At 41.0% G+C, this 20,628-nt stretch overlaps 1 protein-coding gene across 1 annotated transcript in view; it reads right to left on the bottom strand.

The window, feature by feature from the left end:
* Positions 1 to 20,628, bottom strand: part of LOC142256635 (phospholipase A2 inhibitor and Ly6/PLAUR domain-containing protein-like) — a 45,151-nt gene that overhangs the window by 3,252 nt on the left and 21,271 nt on the right. The window contains exons 4-5 of the mRNA XM_075328430.1: positions 6,255 to 6,404; positions 747 to 870 (exon numbers count right to left, since the gene is read on the bottom strand). Of these exons, the coding sequence (XP_075184545.1) occupies positions 755 to 870; positions 6,255 to 6,404 (266 nt within the window). The 3' untranslated portion in view covers positions 747 to 754. The remainder of the gene's footprint in view (positions 1 to 746; positions 871 to 6,254; positions 6,405 to 20,628) is intronic.

The following is a 20,628-nucleotide window of genomic DNA, read 5'->3' as shown; positions in this document are numbered from 1 at the left end:
CGTACCCATGATCAGGATTCACTGCATCCTGGAAACGGTTGAGTCCTGACCAGTGGGGCCGCAAGTCTCCTTTGCAGGAGAATGTAGGAGACTGAAGCTGCCTATACCCACGGTCAGGGTTCGGTGCACTGCAGTCTCTCACTTGTGTTCTCCCTACGGAGCATGCATGCAAACAATTGGAGAAAGGGCATAGGTATCCAGCTCATCTGTTGAAACTTCCAGCATGCACAGATCAAAGCACTCTAAATGTGCTGAGCTTCAGAAGAAAAAAGGAGGAGGATCCAGCTTCCGGATAATAGTAAAAAATCTTTCAAGCTTTATTTCCAACAATAAAATAAAATAACGATACAAGGTCAGTAAGAGTAAGCCCCAACGTGGCAACGCGTTTCGAACGCGGCCTGCGTTCTTTATCAAGCCCATGCAACTATTGACATGCTGCAGTCTGGAAAGACGCACAGCAGGTCAGTGTTTGCTGTGGTAAAATCAAGCACAGTGGGCACGGGATTTCTAAAAATCCATCCACTGTGCTTGTACTGTACAACGAAGCGTTTTGGATGTTCCAAAGTTCTGCAGAAGATCTTTTAGTTTCAAAGTTCTGCTTTGGATGTTCCAAAACGCTGTGAACACTGATCATGGCCACGCACCCTAACACTTCGGTCCTTCAATAGTACTACTTTCCTATAAAGTCACACAAAAATAAAAGATAACATTTGTGAATTTATTAATTGATAATGCCTGGCTCATACCTTAATATCTAACACTTTAGATACTCCCTGTGTATTTCTTGAATCCCGATGGTGTTGCCAAAGTTGTGTAGGCAGCAGTCAGAATTAACACAGCCTTTGTTCGAATATTCCTCCACTACCCCGACTGTAGACATAAAGCCAACAGACATTATTACTTAAGAAAATATATCCACATGTTCTACACTTCATTAATACGGTACGAATGGGATGTAAAGGTTCCAAATAGAGTTGGATACATTTATTTGAGTGAAACTTAATTGTAATGGCATTTGACAAAAATCTACATTTACCAGAATATGGATTTTTGACAAATTCCCTTTGCACGAATTAAGCAAAATGGCAGATGGCTGGACAACAATTTGCTAACTTATATAGGGCCAGCAAAAGGTTATAAAGAAATAATATTCATCTCATGGCTAACCTGTTCATCCTCCTCCAATGCTCATTGCCTCCATCCTGCATCTTTAACCTCTTTACCGTAGGTCAATACTTCCAATTATGACACCTCTGGTGTCTGGTGATGTCATGTCAACTCCCAGTTGACCTGACATCACCGCGGCCGGCCCCAGTCTTCCTGAGTGATTGGGCTTTGGGCAGCGTTTCACCGCTCGTCGCAGACGAGCGTCACAGCCCAGCATCTCTTTGCTCCCTACTTCACTGCAGAGAGCCACAAGCAGGAGCAATGCTGGGCTGTGATAATCAATGAAAGGTTGCCCACAGCCCAGTCACTCACAGACACCTGGGGCCGGGCTCATTGATGTCAGGTCAACTGGAAGTTGCGTGTCATCACAGGACATCAGATGTCACGGAGAAAAAATTGATCGTCGAGCCAGGCTTCCATTCTTCATTCAATCCAATTTTGGCAGTGGCAGAGCTGATACCCGAGCTCTGAGCAGAAGTGGATTGCTATTGTTGATGAGCTGGATTCTACAATTACTTACATTTATTATGCAGAGCATAGTGAGAAACATTCAATTTGCCACACTTTAAATTGAATTTCCTTGTAATTTTTCAAATCTGGCCAGATCAACTCATCTCTAGTAGAGATGAGCGATGTTCGAATTGAACCATTCGCCAATTTCAAATTCAAGTGATTTTGGGCGGTGTTCGAGTCGTTCGACGAACTCGAACGATTTGCTTCAAGTTTGGCCGTTCGAGATACCGTTCGATAACAGTTCGATCACCAAAAGCGTGGCTTTTCACAGTAAGGCTATGTGCGCACGTTGTGTATTTGCATGCGTCCTGCGTCCCCTGCACAATCCCTCTCTCTTTCGTACTCACCGATCACTGGCGTGACGCTGCATGGCTGTCACAAAGCTATGGCGGATTTTCCTCTTTTGAAAATAGCTGCCGCTCATTATTCAATATGGTATTCCCTGCTTTCCCCGCCCACCGGCACCCATGATTGGTTGCAGTGAGACAGCTGTCACTCATCGTGGGGGCGTGTCTGACTGCAACCAATCACAGCCGCTGGCAGGCGGGTCTATATCGTGCAGTAAAATAAATAAATAAATAATTAAAAAAACAAAAAAAATCTGTGGATCCCCCCAATTTTGATACCAGCCAAGATAAAGCCACACGGCTGGAGGCTGGTATTGTCAGGAAGGAGAGCACCACGTTATCGGGAGCCCACCACCCTAACAATATCACCCAGCAGCCGCCCGGAATTGGCGCATCCATTAGATGCGACAGTCCCGGGACTCTACCCGGGTCATCCCGAATTGCCCTGGTGCCGTGGCAATCAGGGTAATAAGGTTAGGTTAATCATGACAGGCGTCTCCCCGAGATACCTTCAATGATTAACCTGTAAGTGAAAGTAAATAAACACACACAACGAATAATCCTTTATTTGCAATAAAAGACAAAAAAAACGCCTCTTTTACCACTTTATTAATCCCCAAACCAACATCCAGGTCCGAAGTAATCCACATGACGCTTTCAGCTCTGCTACATCAAACTGACAGTGAGCGCCATAGAACACGAACGCTCTGTGTCAGCTCCACGCAGCAACTGAAGTGAGCCGCGCTGTCACCGGAGACTTCACTCAGGTAGTGCCTGCGATTCTTTCTTTCTTTCTTTCTTTCTTTCTTTCTTTCTTTCTTTCTTTCTTTCTTCTCTCATCTTTTTCATGGTTTCTCTACTGCAATACAGAGGTCAAGAATACGAAATCTTCCTATGCTTTTCATTACAGGCAGTGGATCAATGGGTAGAGCTGCTGCCTAAGAAGGATTAGTACACGAGTTTGAGTCCCGGCAAAAAATGTATTTTATTATGCACTGAGGGGAGGAGCCGGACATCAGCTGTGAGCCGCAGAACACACCTCTAAAATCGGAGCAGTTCACAGAATGAGGCTGCATTGCTCTATCCTCTCTCTCTTCTCTCTCTTTCTCTCCTCTCTCTTTTCTCTCTCTCATCTCTCTCCTCTCTCTCCTCTCTTTTCTCTCTCTAGTCTCTCTTCTCTCTCTTCTCTATCCTCTCTCTCCTCCCTCTCCTGTCTCTTTCTCTCTCTTTCCTCTCTCTTTTCTCTCTTTTTCTCTCTCTTCTCTCTCTTTTTTCTCTCTCTTTTTTTCTCTCTCTTTTTTTTCTTTTTTCTCTCTTTTTTTCCTCTCTTTTTTTCTCTCTTTTTTTTCTCTCTCTCTTTTTTTTCTCTCTCTCTTTTTTTTCTCTTTTTTTTCTCTCTCTCTTTTTTTTCTCTTTTTTTCCCTCTCTTTTCCTGGCGAAGATCAGCTGATGCGGTCACCTGGCAGCGTCAGCTGACACTATAAGTCGAGCGGTGAGGTCGGCTTTTTACTGCCCGTCCGGCTAAACTATCAGCATCAGCTGATTGTATAAAAGCCGTTTATACAATCAGATGCTGTGTCATGTGATTCAGGCTCTTGAACCTGACACATCATCTGATCACTTTGCCTTCCAGCAAACCGATCAGATGATATTGGATCCAGATTAGACGGCGCGGTACCCTTGACCAAGGATTACTGCAGAGGGGGGTTCTTTATTTCAATAAAGATAGAGTCACTAATTGTGTTGTGTTTTATTTCTAATAAAAATATTTTTCTGTGTTGTGTTTTTTTTTATCTGTGCTAGAAATTCATGGTGGCCATGTCTATTATTGGCGTGACACCATGAATTTCGGGCTTAGGGCCAGTTGATAATATACAGCTAGCCCTAACCCCATTATTACCCAGCGAACCACCCGTCACCAGGGAAGCTGGAAGAGTTGGATACAGCGCCAGAAGATGGCGCTTCTATGAAAGCGCCATCTTTTGGGGCGGCTGCGGATTGCAATTCGCAGCAGGGGTGCCCAGAAAGCTTAGGCACCCTGCGCTGCGGATTCCAATCCCCAGCTGCCTAGTTGTACCTGGCTGGACACAAAAATTGGGCGAAGCCCACGTCATTTTTTTTTTTTAATTATTTCATGAAATTCGTGAACTAATTAAAAGAAAATGGGCTTCCCTATATTTTTTGTTCCACGCCGGGTACAAATAGGCAGCTGGGGGTTGGGAGCAACCCATAGCTGCCTGCTGTACCTGGCTAGCAAACAAAAATATAGCAAAGCCCACGCAATTTTTTGAGGGGCAAAAACTCCTGCACACTGTCCTGGATGGAGTATGATGAGCCTTGTAGTTCTGTAGCTGCTGTCTGCTGTCTGTATGGAGAAGAGCAGACAGCAGCTGCAGAACTACAAGGTTTAGCATCCTCCATCCAGAACTGTTTGCTGGAGGGAGAGGCAGGGGGAGCAAAACTACAAGGCTCAGCATACTTCATCCACTACTGTATGCAAGATCAGACAGCAGCTGCAGAACTACAAGGCTCAGCATGCTGCATCCAGGACTATATGCTGGAGGGAGAGACAGGGGGAGCAGAACTACAAGGCTCAGCATGCTCCATTCACTAGAGTATGCAGGAGAGCAGACAATAGCTGCAGAACTACAAGGCTCAGCATACTCCATCCAGAACTGTATGCAATAGTTTTTTGCCCATCAAAAATATGACGTGGGCTTCGCCATATTTTTGTATGCTAGCCAGGTACAGCAGGCAGGTACGGCTGCATCCCAACCCCAGCTGCCTATTTGTACCCGGCTGGAAACTAAAAATATAGGGAAGCCCTTTTTTTAATTATTTCATGAATTTCATGAAATAATTAAAAAAAAAATGACTTGGGCTTTGCCCCATTTTTGTGACCAGCCAGGTACAACTAGGCAGCTGGGGATTGGAATCCGCAGCACAGGTTGGCCCGAGCTTTCTGGGCCCCTCTGCTGAGAATTACAGTCCACAGCCGCCCCAGAAAATGGCGTTTTCATAGAAGTGCCATCATCTAGCGCTGTACCCAACTCTTCCAGCAGCCCTGATGCCGGGTGGCTTGCTGGGTAATAAAGGGTTAATACTAGCTTTGTTTTACTAGCTAGTATTAAGCCAGAGATTCTTAATGTCAGGCAAGTTTGACCCGGCCATTAAGAATCTCCAATAAAGGGTTAAAAAAAAAGACACCACACAGAGAAAAAATACTTTAATAGAAATAAATACACAGACACACTTGGAGATTCCATGTGTATTACTCCCTCTCACCCCTCCACGATCCTGGTCTTCTGTCTTCTTGTTCCTTCAACCTATGCAGCTCTGCTACATCAGACAGCACTACATGGGAGGAAGACGCTGCTGTTCCCGTGCAGTCTAATCACTCAGTGAGTGAGCAGAGGCTGCGGGTTGTAAGCGATGATGTCACTGCTGCCACCGTTGAAATGGTATTCTGACAGGGGGGTTACTATAGCAACGGTGATCTCCGATCACCTGATTCCCGGTCCCGCTATTCACCGGCTGTGGCATCCAATCCCTGCATGTGGGCTGACTCTGTAAAGAGTGCTGACATGCAGTAATAGGGAGCCAAGCATGTGCCCAAGCATCTCGCCGGTACACGAAAATGCTCAAACCGCGTACCGGAATGATGCACTGACAAGACCTAGCATGACGTCTAGCCATGTGACCAGTTTGAAGCCAACGAGATAATAGACACGTGACTGGTCCCATGGTATGACGACGTCACGGAAGGTCCTATCATCAGTGCTGGTTACCGGAAGGGCGCAGCGATGATCGGTAGGAGAATCGGTGGGAGAGAGAGTGCAGGACGCGTCACGGGGATCTGTAAGTATAATGGTAATGTTTATTAACTGTATGTGTATATGTATAATGTGTTTTTATGTGTTTGTGTTTGCCTGCCATTGTTTTCAATGGGGTTCGAAGGTGTTCGTCGAACGTTCATCGAACATTCGCCGAACACACCCGCTGTTCGACAAACCGAACCGAACTCGAACTCTAGGGGGTGGCTCATCTCTAATCTCTAGTTCCAAATGTTTACGCATGCACAGGAGCTGTATACACAAAACAGTAAAATATATACAGTATTCTCACGCTATACGTAAAGTTGCTATAGCTTTTCATTCTGCATACATTAGAGCAAATGGAACATTTAGTGGCAAAAGATTTACACAATTTTAAGAAAGATTTGCTCACCTGGATTGATCACTTTTGCCCTATAGTCCAAACATCGGTCCATGGATCCGGTGCAGTTAACTTCCTTGTCACTCTTACATTCCTCCAATGTCCCCATACACAGAGAAGATGGGCATTTTACACCATTTATTGTTACATTTTCTGCAGGAACTGGAGAAATAAGTTCAAATGTTCTAAATCAATATTGAAAAAGAACCATGACTTTTTATCAAGAAAACATGTTCATGTCATTCCAATGCATAGGTGTTTCGGCTTTTCTTTCTGCCACTGGTGCTTTGGCCTCTCCATTCTAGTCCAAGACTTGAAGATGTGACCAGACTTTAGAGGTCACTGCATGTTGAGCATCCATGACGATGTCACCAAATGCAAAATGTAGTGACCTCCTATACCGGAACAAGGCTGGATGTTCCAGCCTGGTGTGAACAGGCCAGAAGGTGCAGCTTTCAACAGGGAAAAGAAGAGGCTGCTCTAAGGACCATGCAGCAGGCAATGAGCAGTGGAGGAGCCGGAAAGCTGAGCGGTGAGGTTGCATAGTTTTTACTTAGTTACATAGTTAAAAGAACCATGAGTTTTAGTTTTTAAATCTTCATTTACATGGCTCCATCATCGGCGCAGCTGAAATGTATGCCTCGCAGGCATGAGTGGATCTGCGATCTGCACATGCCTGTTAACCCCTTAAACCACGATGTCAAAATGTGCCATCGTGATTTAAATCTTCACTTACCCGGCTCCATCGGCAGCGCTGGGACTTGATCACTATGAGCCAATGGTTGTCATGGTAGCACAGGGTCAAGTGATGACTTCTGTAGCTATCATCACTCACTTCCTGTTTCACCTGGCTGAGTGCTGATTGTAACAATAGGTGAGTATTTCTGCAGATCACAGCTGTGTAGCTGTGATCAACAGAAATGAAAGAGCGATCAGACTGCTGATCCTTATAGTCCCCTAGAGGGACTAGTAAAATAAAAAAAAAGTAAAAAACAAAGTTTTATAGGGTTCCTGTCACTAGAATTTTTGCTATGAAACTAAAAGAATCCCCTTCTGCAGCTCCTGGGCTGCATTCTAGAAAGATTAATCTTGCTACTGGGCCCCCTTTCAGACCTAAATAAACACTTTATAAAATCTTACCTCTTGGTGTGATTTTTGGTATGACGTTGTCAACACCAGCGTCATCCTAGTAGCCGCCCATAATCTCGTGCCTGCGCAATAAGATCACCAGCGCTCGCGATTTGAAAAGGGCTGTCCAGCGATAATGCCACTGCGCATGCGCGAGATTATGAGCAGCTACTTGGATGACGCTGGTGATGGCATTGTCATCACCAACGTCATCCAAGTACCTGACCATAATCTCGCGCCTGTGCAATAAGATCACCGACGCTGGTGATTTGAACAGTGCTTAGTCCCGAGATAGTGCCCCTGGGCATGCGCAAGACTTCAGGAGCACTGTCGAAGATGTGGGCGGCAGCCTCATCTATGTTTCAATCAACACTGGGGGACGGCGAACAGCGGCAGTAGGGGGAATAACGAACGCAATACAGCCCGCACCAGTGGCCAGGAAAGCTCATTAGCATACCAAAAGATAAGATTTTATAAAGTGTTTATTTAGGTCTGAAAGGGGGTCCAGTAGCAAGATGAACCTTTCTAGAATGCAGTCCATGAGCTGCAGAAGGGGATTCTTTTAGTTTCATAGCAAAAATTCTAGTGACAGGTTCCCTTTAAAAAATATAAAAAAAAATCTAAAAGTTCAAGTCGCCCCCCCCTTTCACCCCATTGAAAATTAAGGGGTTAAAAAAATTTAAGATATACACACATTTGATATCGCCGAGTTAACAAATGCTCAATCTATCAAAATATAAAATCAATTAATCTGATCGGCATACCGCGTAGTGGCAAAAAAATTCCAAACGCCAAATTTACGTTTTTTGGTCGCCGCAAATTTTGCACAAAATGCAATAACAGGAGATCAAAACGTAGTATCTGCGCAAAAATTGTACCATTAAAAACATCAGCTCGAGACGCAATAAATAAGCCATCACTGAGCCCCAGATCCCGAAAAATGAGAGCGCTACGGGTTTCGTAAAATGGCGCAGAAAGTGTGCCACTTTTTTTGGATAAACTGCTGATTCTTTTTTAACCCCTTAGATAAAAGTAAGCCTTTACATGTTCAGTATCTACGAACTCATATCAGCCTGAGGACAACACATCGGTTGTACCGTATAGTGAACACAGTGAATAAAAAGATCTAAAAAATAATCATGCAATCACACTTGTTTTACAATTTTTCCTTACTTAGTACTTTTTTGCAGTTTTCCAGTACACTATATGGTAAAACCTATGGTTTAATTTAAATATACAACACGTTCAGCAAGAACACAAGCCCTCAAATGGCAAGACAGACAGAAAAATAAAAAATGTATGGCTCTCGGAAGAAAGAGAGGAACCTCCCCCCCCCCCCGAAAAAAAAAACAGAAAATCGGTTGGGGTTGAAGGGGTTAATACATTTTCTATGGGACAGATATAAATGAAGCAGCAGTTCAATATGTTCTCTCTTTTTTAACTCTAATGCATGAATTCAACAAAGTTTTCTTTTTAACCCTTTTCAGCCTTTAGGTTTTTAGGTCTGGAGAGACCTCAGAGCATAATAAATGGCAATCAGAATACTTTCAATTAGATGAGTGAATATATTCAAATAGAATTAAATTTAACTTTTCGTAAACTCACTTTTAGGCCTCTTTCACACGTCAGTGATTCTGGTACATATGTGACAGGTTTTTTTGTACCAGAATCACGGACAAATGCAGGCCCATTATAATCAATGGGTCTGCGCACATCAGTGATTTTTCACTGACTGTGTCTCCATGCGGCGTACATGCATGTCCATAATTTCCGCACGGAGATATGTCCTTTTTCTGCCATCACTGATGTCCCACGGACCACACTATGGTGTGATCCGTGTAAAATGTACCAGAAAAAAATGTACATTGACAATAAAAATAACACATAAATGGTCCTAAGGTATGTGGACACTCCCATTTTTCAATAATCTCAACAATTGAAAAAACTTTGTGTAATCATTTTTCCAAAAAAGGAGCAAAAAGTCCTAAATATATAACAATCTTTATTCAATAAATATAAATCACACACACATAAAAAGATGTTTACAGCAACAGAATCAACTGGCAGCACAATAATATTGCACATATATTCAGACCGTTATGTAAAGTGACTCATGCAATACAGAAGGTGCAAATTCGCAATATATTCACATATGTTGTCCATTAAGGATATTATACCTACACTATTTTCTAATAAAGGAATATTAGTGGAGGGTCCAAAATAATCTGACAACTATAAAGTTAATTTGTTACTGCACAACAAGATATTAATGGTCACTACATCAGAATAGCAGGTCTCAATATCATGCTATCAAGCCCAATTGCAGATAAATGGTGGATGAAAGCCCCATTACATCCATAGGTGGCACTGTGGTCCCAGCTTATAAGCAGGGCCTTTCTAATGTCTATGTAGACAAGGAATCAGTCAGCTGGTGCCCGCAAACAACTCCCGGTGAACGGGAGAATTAACCCTGTTTGCACGGACATCAAGCTGAACTGACTACGGGCATGAATCCACAATCTATAAGCAAGACGTTACCTGGGCATATTAAGAAAAAGCCGCCAGTCACCTACCCCGACGTACGTTTCGCATCCCGCTTCAACGGGGGGCATGTCGGGCTGGACCAAGCGCCAGGATTAAATACCGGTAGCCGCCCAATCAAACCGCATTCGCGGCGCTCGCACCGGTCGTGTTCCTCCCATAATCAAGGGTCACTTCCTGTCGGGCAATCGTGGAGCGCAGCCTGCGTGTCAGGCACCCGGAAGTGGCCGACAGGCAAAAGCCGCCCCACATATTGTGCCCGGCATTTCAGTTCCGGGAGGCTTCAGACCGTGTGAGCGCTCAGCAATTGAATGGTAGGACTACTGCATTATGGCGCACACATTGCTTAATATTCTTACTTATCCATAATCATTTAGCATTAGAACCCCATATATAAAGGAGTATACCAAATCCCAAACAGAATAGAATAACCATCTTTTCCAAGGGGTATTTTACAACATTTCATCGTAGCATATATAATGTAAAAATACATAGAAAATTCCTCATAAACTTTATATAACAATCTTTATTCAATAAATATAATCACACACACATAAAGAGATGTTTATAGCAGCAGAATCAACTGGCAGCAAAATAATATTGCACATATATTCAGACCGTTAAGTAAAGTGACTAATGCAATGCAGAAGGTGCAAGTTCGCAAAACATTCACATATGTTGTCTGTTATAGGATATTATACCTACACTATTTTCCAATCAAGGAGTATTAGTAACGGGTCCAAAATAATCTGACAACTATAAAGTTAATTTGTTACTGCACAAAAAGATGTTAATAGTCACTATATCACAGTAACCGGTCTCAATATCGTGCTATCAAGCCCAATTGCAAATAAATGGTGGATAAAAAAAAAAAAAAAAAAAAAAAAAAAAAAAAAAAACCCATTATATCCATAGAAGGCACTATGGTCCCAATTTATAAGCAGGACCTCTAATGTCTATATAGAACAGGAATCAGTCCGCTGATGCCCGCAAACAATTCCTGATAAACGGGAGAATTAACCCTGTTTATACGGACGTCAAGCTGAACTGACTACGGGCATGAATCCACGATCTATAAGCAAGATGTTACCTGGGCATGCTATGAAAAAGCCGCCAGTCACCTACCCCCCAATACACATAACCTAACACCAACATTTAAATAATTCACAATTATCTATAAACATACATAAGAAACACTTTTTCTTCAAGATTTTGATAGTGGATTTCTGTATTTCCAACTCCTACAGATGAAAAGCGATATCTATTATGGAAAAATATAATAGTATAAGTAAGAAATCACATATGTCAACTAAAAACCTAAACACACTTCCATCCATCCCAACATAACATTAAAACCATTAAAAAGAAGAACTTGACAAGAGAATAATTAAAACAATTGCTATGGACCCCGTTGCTTCAACTCACAAGAAAGCCCCAAACCCTAGGGTTTCATTTAATCCCTGTGGGCTGAGTGTACCTAACCGGTAAATCCACCGGCTTTCCACTCTGGCCAGAACCTTGCCCAGATCTCCCCCTCTGATTCCGAGATCTACCTGATCAATAGCCCTAACTTTCAGAAAAAAAGGATTGCAGTTATGAAACTCTTTAAAATGTCGTGGAAGAGTTTTTAACTGTGTATAGTCCTCCACTGTTTTTGCTTTAATAATGTCTCTGCAGTGCTCTCGCACTCTGATCTTTACCTCACGGGTCGTCAGACCAACGTACAGCTTTTTACAAGGGCATTCGCCCAGGTAAATGACCCCCCTTGATGCACATGTCAGTTGTTTCCTAATAACAAATGTTTTGGACCCATCAAAGTTGCTGAAAGTTTTAGATTTTACCAGATTCGCACAAGCTTTACACAGCCCACAAGGAAAAAACCCTTGATCTGCTGTGGTAAGTGGTCTTTTATTCTTTACATTTGGGTCAAAGTGACTGTGGACCAAAGTGTCTTTTAAATTCTTTGATCTTCTCGCCGTAACCAGTGGTTTAGGAGGTAAAATACTATTCAAAATTGCGTCAGAACGTAAAATGTCCCAATGTTTTTGTAAAATTTCCTTCATCTCTCCCCATCGATTATGGTAGGTGGTAATGAATCGTGTAAATTCCGTTTTTTCTACTTTAGTTTTTTTATTTCTGTTTATACTTGTATTATTAGAAAACAGGAGCATATTTCTAGACGAGAGTGAGGCTCGATAATACCCTTTTTGGATCATTTTCTTATTATAACCTCTCTCCAAAAACCTTAATGCCAACTCATTAGATTGTTTTTCATAACTAAGTTGGTCAGAACAGATCCTTTTCGTTCTCAAAAATTGACCTATTGGAATACCCGAAATCAATGTTTTCGGGTGGGATGAAGAGGCATGGAGGAGGCTATTTGTAGCTGTATCTTTCCTAAAAACGGAAGTCGACAATACTCCATTTTCTTCCGTTTTGATAGCAATATCCAAAAATTCAAGCTCCCTTCCCTGCTTAAATATTAATTTGATATTCTGTTCATTGTTGTTTAAAGCTTGCATCATCCCATTCAATTCAGACGGGGTGCCGTCCCAAATGAACAGAATATCATCTATGTAGCGCATCCAATTAAGGATACGACTACATTCAGGAATGGCATCACTCAAAAAGATGTCCCTCTCCCAGGCTCCTAAAAACAAATTAGCATAAGAGGGGGCACATGCCGCCCCCATTGCTGTTCCCTGTGTCTGCAAAAAAATCTTTCCATCAAAGGTAAATGTATTGTGTGTTAATATAAACTCCAGTAGAATCAACAATAGTTCCACCATTGGTCTATCAATCGCACTATTTCTCAGAAAGAATGCAACAGCCCTCAGACCATCTGAGTGTCTGATTGATGTATACAAGGATTCGACATCGGCCGTGACTAAAGTCATATTTGGATTCAGCTGAATTCCATCCAATCTGCACAAGGCCGATGTCGTATCCTTAATATATGATGGTAGTTCAACAACCAATGGTTTGAGATAATAGTCAATTATATCACAGACAATTTCGCACAGCCCTCCATTACCTGCAACAATGGGTCTTCCGGGAGGGTCTGTGACGCTTTTGTGAACCTTCGGGATCAGATAAAAAGTAGCCAGACGAGGGTGTAAATTCTTCACATAATCCAACAATTTTTTAGGGATTATTCCTTCATCAAAAGCTTGAGATAAAATTGAGAGTAATTCTTCCTGAAACATCGAAAGAGGATTAGCCACTAATTTTTTATAGCAGTGTTTCACATTTAATAGTTTATAGGCCTGTCGCTCATACATGGCGACCGGCCACACCACAATATTTCCGCCTTTATCGGCACCTTTAAAGACCACATCAGTCCAAGACTGTAAATCTTTAAGTGCCTCCCTTTCCTTTCTGGACAGATTAGAATAGCCAGATTGTCTAGGTAACCGTTTTTCAAACTCTTGTGAAACCATTCTAGTGAAGATTTCAATAGCAGGGCATGTATTAAAAGCAGGAAATTTAGTAGATTTGTTTAACAAATCATGTGGAAAACTACTTACTACCTGGGATGTGTTTTCATCCTCTAAAGATTGTAATGTGGCCAACGCCTCCTTCTCCTTCTCAGAAAGTAAATCCTCAGGTTGGTGAGATTTATTATATAGCCTCTTGAAAAAAAGTTTTCTTGCAAACAGATGTAGATCTTTTACTGATGTGAACGCATCTGCAGAACATGAGGGAGAGAAAGATAAGCCCTTCCCCAATAGTGAAACATGTAATTCTGTTAGGACATGATCAGAAAGATTAATTACCTTAGGCTGTTGTTCACCACCATGATCCTTATTAAAAATGTCATAGGGCCGTTTGTTATATTTCTGCTTATTTTTTGACCGTGTATTAATTGTATGTCCCAGGTCTACTGAAGCACTACCACTCGCGCCACTTGATGATACTGACTGTATGGATGAGCTCCTTGAGCGGTTGTGTATCAGTTCCATCTTCCTATTTTGCCATCGGAAGATTTTGTTGTTATCATAATCTCCTACATCCCGCACGTATTTTTTCTGTTTGTCTGTACTTATTTCCCTCTCCCATTTTTCAAAATCTTTATCTAAAAGTGAGAGAAAATTCTGAAAAGAATCATTATTCATTTCTTTTTGTAGGGTAGATTGGATAGATTCTATTTCTTTCTCAATTTTGCTCATAGTCATAGAATTTTTCTCCATAATAATTCGTATAAATTCTAATGAGCAAGTGGTTGCCGCCGCAATCCACCTTTGATTTAAACTATCTTCCTCCAAATCAAAAGAGGGGTAGATCTGAACTCTCAGTCCTCTGGGTATTATTTTTTGCTCATAATAGTTCTCTAACGACGTACGGGTCCACCACAATTTCATTTTTTTATATAACATGTTTTTATATCTTCTTGTCAAGTCCTTATGTATTACATTACTATCAACACTTGCTGTAACATCTCTCTTAAAAATCCCTGAGGCTTTGGATTGCCAGGCTGTAAGCTTGGCTTCAAAATCCATTTTGAGATGACCAATCTGTAATGAAAACAGAAGCAATAGAATTAACACATAAATGGTCCTAAGGTATGTGGACACTCCCATTTTTCAATAATCTCAACAATTGAAAAAACTTTGTGTAATCATTTTTCCAAAAAAGGAGCAAAAAGTCCTAAATATATAACAATCTTTATTCAATAAATATAAATCACACACACATAAAAAGATGTTTACAGCAACAGAATCAACTGGCAGCACAATAATATTGCACATATATTCAGACCGTTATGTAAAGTGACTCATGCAATACAGAAGGTGCAAATTCGCAATATATTCACATATGTTGTCCATTAAGGATATTATACCTACACTATTTTCTAATAAAGGAATATTAGTGGAGGGTCCAAAATAATCTGACAACTATAAAGTTAATTTGTTACTGCACAACAAGATATTAATGGTCACTACATCAGAATAGCAGGTCTCAATATCATGCTATCAAGCCCAATTGCAGATAAATGGTGGATGAAAGCCCCATTACATCCATAGGTGGCACTGTGGTCCCAGCTTATAAGCAGGGCCTTTCTAATGTCTATGTAGACAAGGAATCAGTCAGCTGGTGCCCGCAAACAACTCCCGGTGAACGGGAGAATTAACCCTGTTTGCACGGACATCAAGCTGAACTGACTACGGGCATGAATCCACAATCTATAAGCAAGACGTTACCTGGGCATATTAAGAAAAAGCCGCCAGTCACCTACCCCGACGTACGTTTCGCATCCCGCTTCAACGGGGGGCATGTCGGGCTGGACCAAGCGCCAGGATTAAATACCGGTAGCCGCCCAATCAAACCGCATTCGCGGCGCTCGCACCGGTCGTGTTCCTCCCATAATCAAGGGTCACTTCCTGTCGGGCAATCGTGGAGCGCAGCCTGCGTGTCAGGCACCCGGAAGTGGCCGACAGGCAAAAGCCGCCCCACATATTGTGCCCGGCATTTCAGTTCCGGGAGGCTTCAGACCGTGTGAGCGCTCAGCAATTGAATGGTAGGACTACTGCATTATGGCGCACACATTGCTTAATATTCTTACTTATCCATAATCATTTAGCATTAGAACCCCATATATAAAGGAGTATACCAAATCCCAAACAGAATAGAATAACCATCTTTTCCAAGGGGTATTTTACAACATTTCATCGTAGCATATATAATGTAAAAATACATAGAAAATTCCTCATAAACTTTATATAACAATCTTTATTCAATAAATATAATCACACACACATAAAGAGATGTTTATAGCAGCAGAATCAACTGGCAGCAAAATAATATTGCACATATATTCAGACCGTTAAGTAAAGTGACTAATGCAATGCAGAAGGTGCAAGTTCGCAAAACATTCACATATGTTGTCTGTTATAGGATATTATACCTACACTATTTTCCAATCAAGGAGTATTAGTAACGGGTCCAAAATAATCTGACAACTATAAAGTTAATTTGTTACTGCACAAAAAGATGTTAATAGTCACTATATCACAGTAACCGGTCTCAATATCGTGCTATCAAGCCCAATTGCAAATAAATGGTGGATAAAAAAAAAAAAAAAAAACCCATTATATCCATAGAAGGCACTATGGTCCCAATTTATAAGCAGGACCTCTAATGTCTATATAGAACAGGAATCAGTCCGCTGATGCCCGCAAACAATTCCTGATAAACGGGAGAATTAACCCTGTTTATACGGACGTCAAGCTGAACTGACTACGGGCATGAATCCACGATCTATAAGCAAGATGTTACCTGGGCATGCTATGAAAAGCCGCCAGTCACCTACCCCCCAATACACATAACCTAACACCAACATTTAAATAATTCACAATTATCTATAAACATACATAAGAAACCCGTAGTCAGTTCAGCTTGACGTCCGTATAAACAGGGTTAATTCTCCCGTTTATCAGGAATTGTTTGCGGGCATCAGCGGACTGATTCCTGTTCTATATAGACATTAGAGGTCCTGCTTATAAATTGGGACCATAGTGCTTTCTATGGATATAATGGGTTTTTTTTTTTTTTTTTTTTTTTTTTTTTATCCACCATTTATTTGCAATTGGGCTTGATAGCACGATATTGAGACCGGTTACTGTGATATAGTGACTATTAACATCTTTTTGTGCAGTAACAAATTAACTTTATAGTTGTCAGATTATTTTGGACCCGTTACTAATACTCCTTGATTGGAAAATAGTGTAGGTATAATATCCTATAACAGACAACATATGTGAATGTTTTGCGAACTTGCACCTTCTGCATTGCATTAGTCACTTTACTTAACGGTCTGAATATATGTGCAATATTATTTTGCTGCCAGTTGATTCTGCTGCTATAAACATCTCTTTATGTGTGTGTGATTATATTTATTGAATAAAGATTGTTATATAAAGTTTATGAGGAATTTTCTATGTATTTTTACATTATATATGCTACGATGAAATGTTGTAAAATACCCCTTGGAAAAGATGGTTATTCTATTCTGTTTGGGATTTGGTATACTCCTTTATATATGGGGTTCTAATGCTAAATGATTATGGATAAGTAAGAATATTAAGCAATGTGTGCGCCATAATGCAGTAGTCCTACCATTCAATTGCTGAGCGCTCACACGGTCTGAAGCCTCCCGGAACTGAAATGCCGGGCACAATATGTGGGGCGGCTTTTGCCTGTCGGCCACTTCCGGGTGCCTGACACGCAGGCTGCGCTCCACGATTGCCCGACAGGAAGTGACCCTTGATTATGGGAGGAACACGACCGGTGCGAGCGCCGCGAATGCGGTTTGATTGGGCGGCTACCGGTATTTAATCCTGGCGCTTGGTCCAGCCCGACATGCCCCCCGTTGAAGCGGGATGCGAAACGTACATCGGGGTAGGTGACTGGCGGCTTTTTCTTAATATGCCCAGGTAACGTCTTGCTTATAGATTGTGGATTCATGCCCGTAGTCAGTTCAGCTTGATGTCCGTGCAAACAGGGTTAATTCTCCCGTTCACCGGGAGTTGTTTGCGGGCACCAGCTGACTGATTCCTTGTCTACATAGACATTAGAAAGGCCCTGCTTATAAGCTGGGACCACAGTGCCACCTATGGATGTAATGGGGCTTTCATCCACCATTTATCTGCAATTGGGCTTGATAGCATGATATTGAGACCTGCTATTCTGATGTAGTGACCATTAATATCTTGTTGTGCAGTAACAAATTAACTTTATAGTTGTCAGATTATTTTGGACCCTCCACTAATATTCCTTTATTAGAAAATAGTGTAGGTATAATATCCTTAATGGACAACATATGTGAATATATTGCGAATTTGCACCTTCTGTATTGCATGAGTCACTTTACATAACGGTCTGAATATATGTGCAATATTATTGTGCTGCCAGTTGATTCTGTTGCTGTAAACATCTTTTTATGTGTGTGTGATTTATATTTATTGAATAAAGATTGTTATATATTTAGGACTTTTTGCTCCTTTTTTGGAAAAATGATTACACAAAGTTTTTTCAATTGTTGAGATTATTGAAAAATGGGAGTGTCCACATACCTTAGGACCATTTATGTGTTAATTCTATTGCTTCTGTTTTCATTACAGATTGGTCATCTCAAAATGGATTTTGAAGCCAAGCTTACAGCCTGGCAATCCAAAGCCTCAGGGATTTTTAAGAGAGATGTTACAGCAAGTGTTGATAGTAATGTAATACATAAGGACTTGACAAGAAGATATAAAAACATGTTATATAAAAAAATGAAATTGTGGTGGACCCGTACGTCGTTAGAGAACTATTATGAGCAAAAAATAATACCCAGAGGACTGAGAGTTCAGATCTACCCCTCTTTTGATTTGGAGGAAGATAGTTTAAATCAAAGGTGGATTGCGGCGGCAACCACTTGCTCATTAGAATTTATACGAATTATTATGGAGAAAAATTCTATGACTATGAGCAAAATTGAGAAAGAAATAGAATCTATCCAATCTACCCTACAAAAAGAAATGAATAATGATTCTTTTCAGAATTTTCTCTCACTTTTAGATAAAGATTTTGAAAAATGGGAGAGGGAAATAAGTACAGACAAACAGAAAAAATACGTGCGGGATGTAGGAGATTATGATAACAACAAAATCTTCCGATGGCAAAATAGGAAGATGGAACTGATACACAACCGCTCAAGGAGCTCATCCATACAGTCAGTATCATCAAGTGGCGCGAGTGGTAGTGCTTCAGTAGACCTGGGACATACAATTAATACACGGTCAAAAAATAAGCAGAAATATAACAAACGGCCCTATGACATTTTTAATAAGGATCATGGTGGTGAACAACAGCCTAAGGTAATTAATCTTTCTGATCATGTCCTAACAGAATCACATGTTTCACTATTGGGGAAGGGCTTATCTTTCTCTCCCTCATGTTCTGCAGATGCGTTCACATCAGTAAAAGATCTACATCTGTTTGCAAGAAAACTTTTTTTCAAGAGGCTATATAATAAATCTCACCAACCTGAGGATTTACTTTCTGAGAAGGAGAAGGAGGCGTTGGCCACATTACAATCTTTAGAGGATGAAAACACATCCCAGGTAGTAAGTAGTTTTCCACATGATTTGTTAAACAAATCTACTAAATTTCCTGCTTTTAATACATGCCCTGCTATTGAAATCTTCACTAGAATGGTTTCACAAGAGTTTGAAAAACGGTTACCTAGACAATCTGGCTATTCTAATCTGTCCAGAAAGGAAAGGGAGGCACTTAAAGATTTACAGTCTTGGACTGATGTGGTCTTTAAAGGTGCCGATAAAGGCGGAAATATTGTGGTGTGGCCGGTCGCCATGTATGAGCGACAGGCCTATAAACTATTAAATGTGAAACACTGCTATAAAAAATTAGTGGCTAATCCTCTTTCGATGTTTCAGGAAGAATTACTCTCAATTTTATCTCAAGCTTTTGATGAAGGAATAATCCCTAAAAAATTGTTGGATTATGTGAAGAATTTACACCCTCGTCTGGCTACTTTTTATCTGATCCCGAAGGTTCACAAAAGCGTCACAGACCCTCCCGGAAGACCCATTGTTGCAGGTAATGGAGGGCTGTGCGAAATTGTCTGTGATATAATTGACTATTATCTCAAACCATTGGTTGTTGAACTACCATCATATATTAAGGATACGACATCGGCCTTGTGCAGATTGGATGGAATTCAGCTGAATCCAAATATGACTTTAGTCACGGCCGATGTCGAATCCTTGTATACATCAATCAGACACTCAGATGGTCTGAGGGCTGTTGCATTCTTTCTGAGAAATAGTGCGATTGATAGACCAATGGTGGAACTATTGTTGATTCTACTGGAGTTTATATTAACACACAATACATTTACCTTTGATGGAAAGATTTTTTTGCAGACACAGGGAACAGCAATGGGGGCGGCATGTGCCCCCTCTTATGCTAATTTGTTTTTAGGAGCCTGGGAGAGGGACATCTTTTTGAGTGATGCCATTCCTGAATGTAGTCGTATCCTTAATTGGATGCGCTACATAGATGATATTCTGTTCATTTGGGACGGCACCCCGTCTGAATTGAATGGGATGATGCAAGCTTTAAACAACAATGAACAGAATATCAAATTAACATTTAAGCAGGGAAGGGAGCTTGAATTTTTGGATATTGCTATCAAAACGGAAGAAAATGGAGTATTGTCGACTTCCGTTTTTAGGAAAGATACAGCTACAAATAGCCTCCTCCATGCCTCTTCATCCCACCCGAAAACATTGATTTCGGGTATTCCAATAAGTCAATTTTTGAGAACGAAAAGGATCTGTTCTGACCAACTTAGTTATGAAAAACAATCTAATGAGTTGGCATTAAGGTTTTTGGAGAGAGGTTATAATAAGAAAATGATCCAAAAAGGGTATCATCGAGCCTCACTCTCGTCTAGAAATATGCTCCTGTTTTCTAATAATACAAGTATAAACAGAAATAAAAAAACTAAAGTAGAAAAAACGGAATTTACACGATTCATTACCACCTACCATAATCGATGGGGAGAGATGAAGGAAATTTTACAAAAACATTGGGACATTTTACGTTCTGACGCAATTTTGAATAGTATTTTACCTCCTAAACCACTGGTTACGGCGAGAAGATCAAAGAATTTAAAAGACACTTTGGTCCACAGTCACTTTGACCCAAATGT

The sequence above is a fragment of the Anomaloglossus baeobatrachus genome, chromosome 11 (genome assembly GCF_048569485.1).
Source record: "Anomaloglossus baeobatrachus isolate aAnoBae1 chromosome 11, aAnoBae1.hap1, whole genome shotgun sequence".
Taxonomy (NCBI): Eukaryota; Metazoa; Chordata; class Amphibia; order Anura; family Aromobatidae; genus Anomaloglossus; species Anomaloglossus baeobatrachus.
This window is presented reverse-complemented; position numbering and strand designations above follow the sequence as displayed.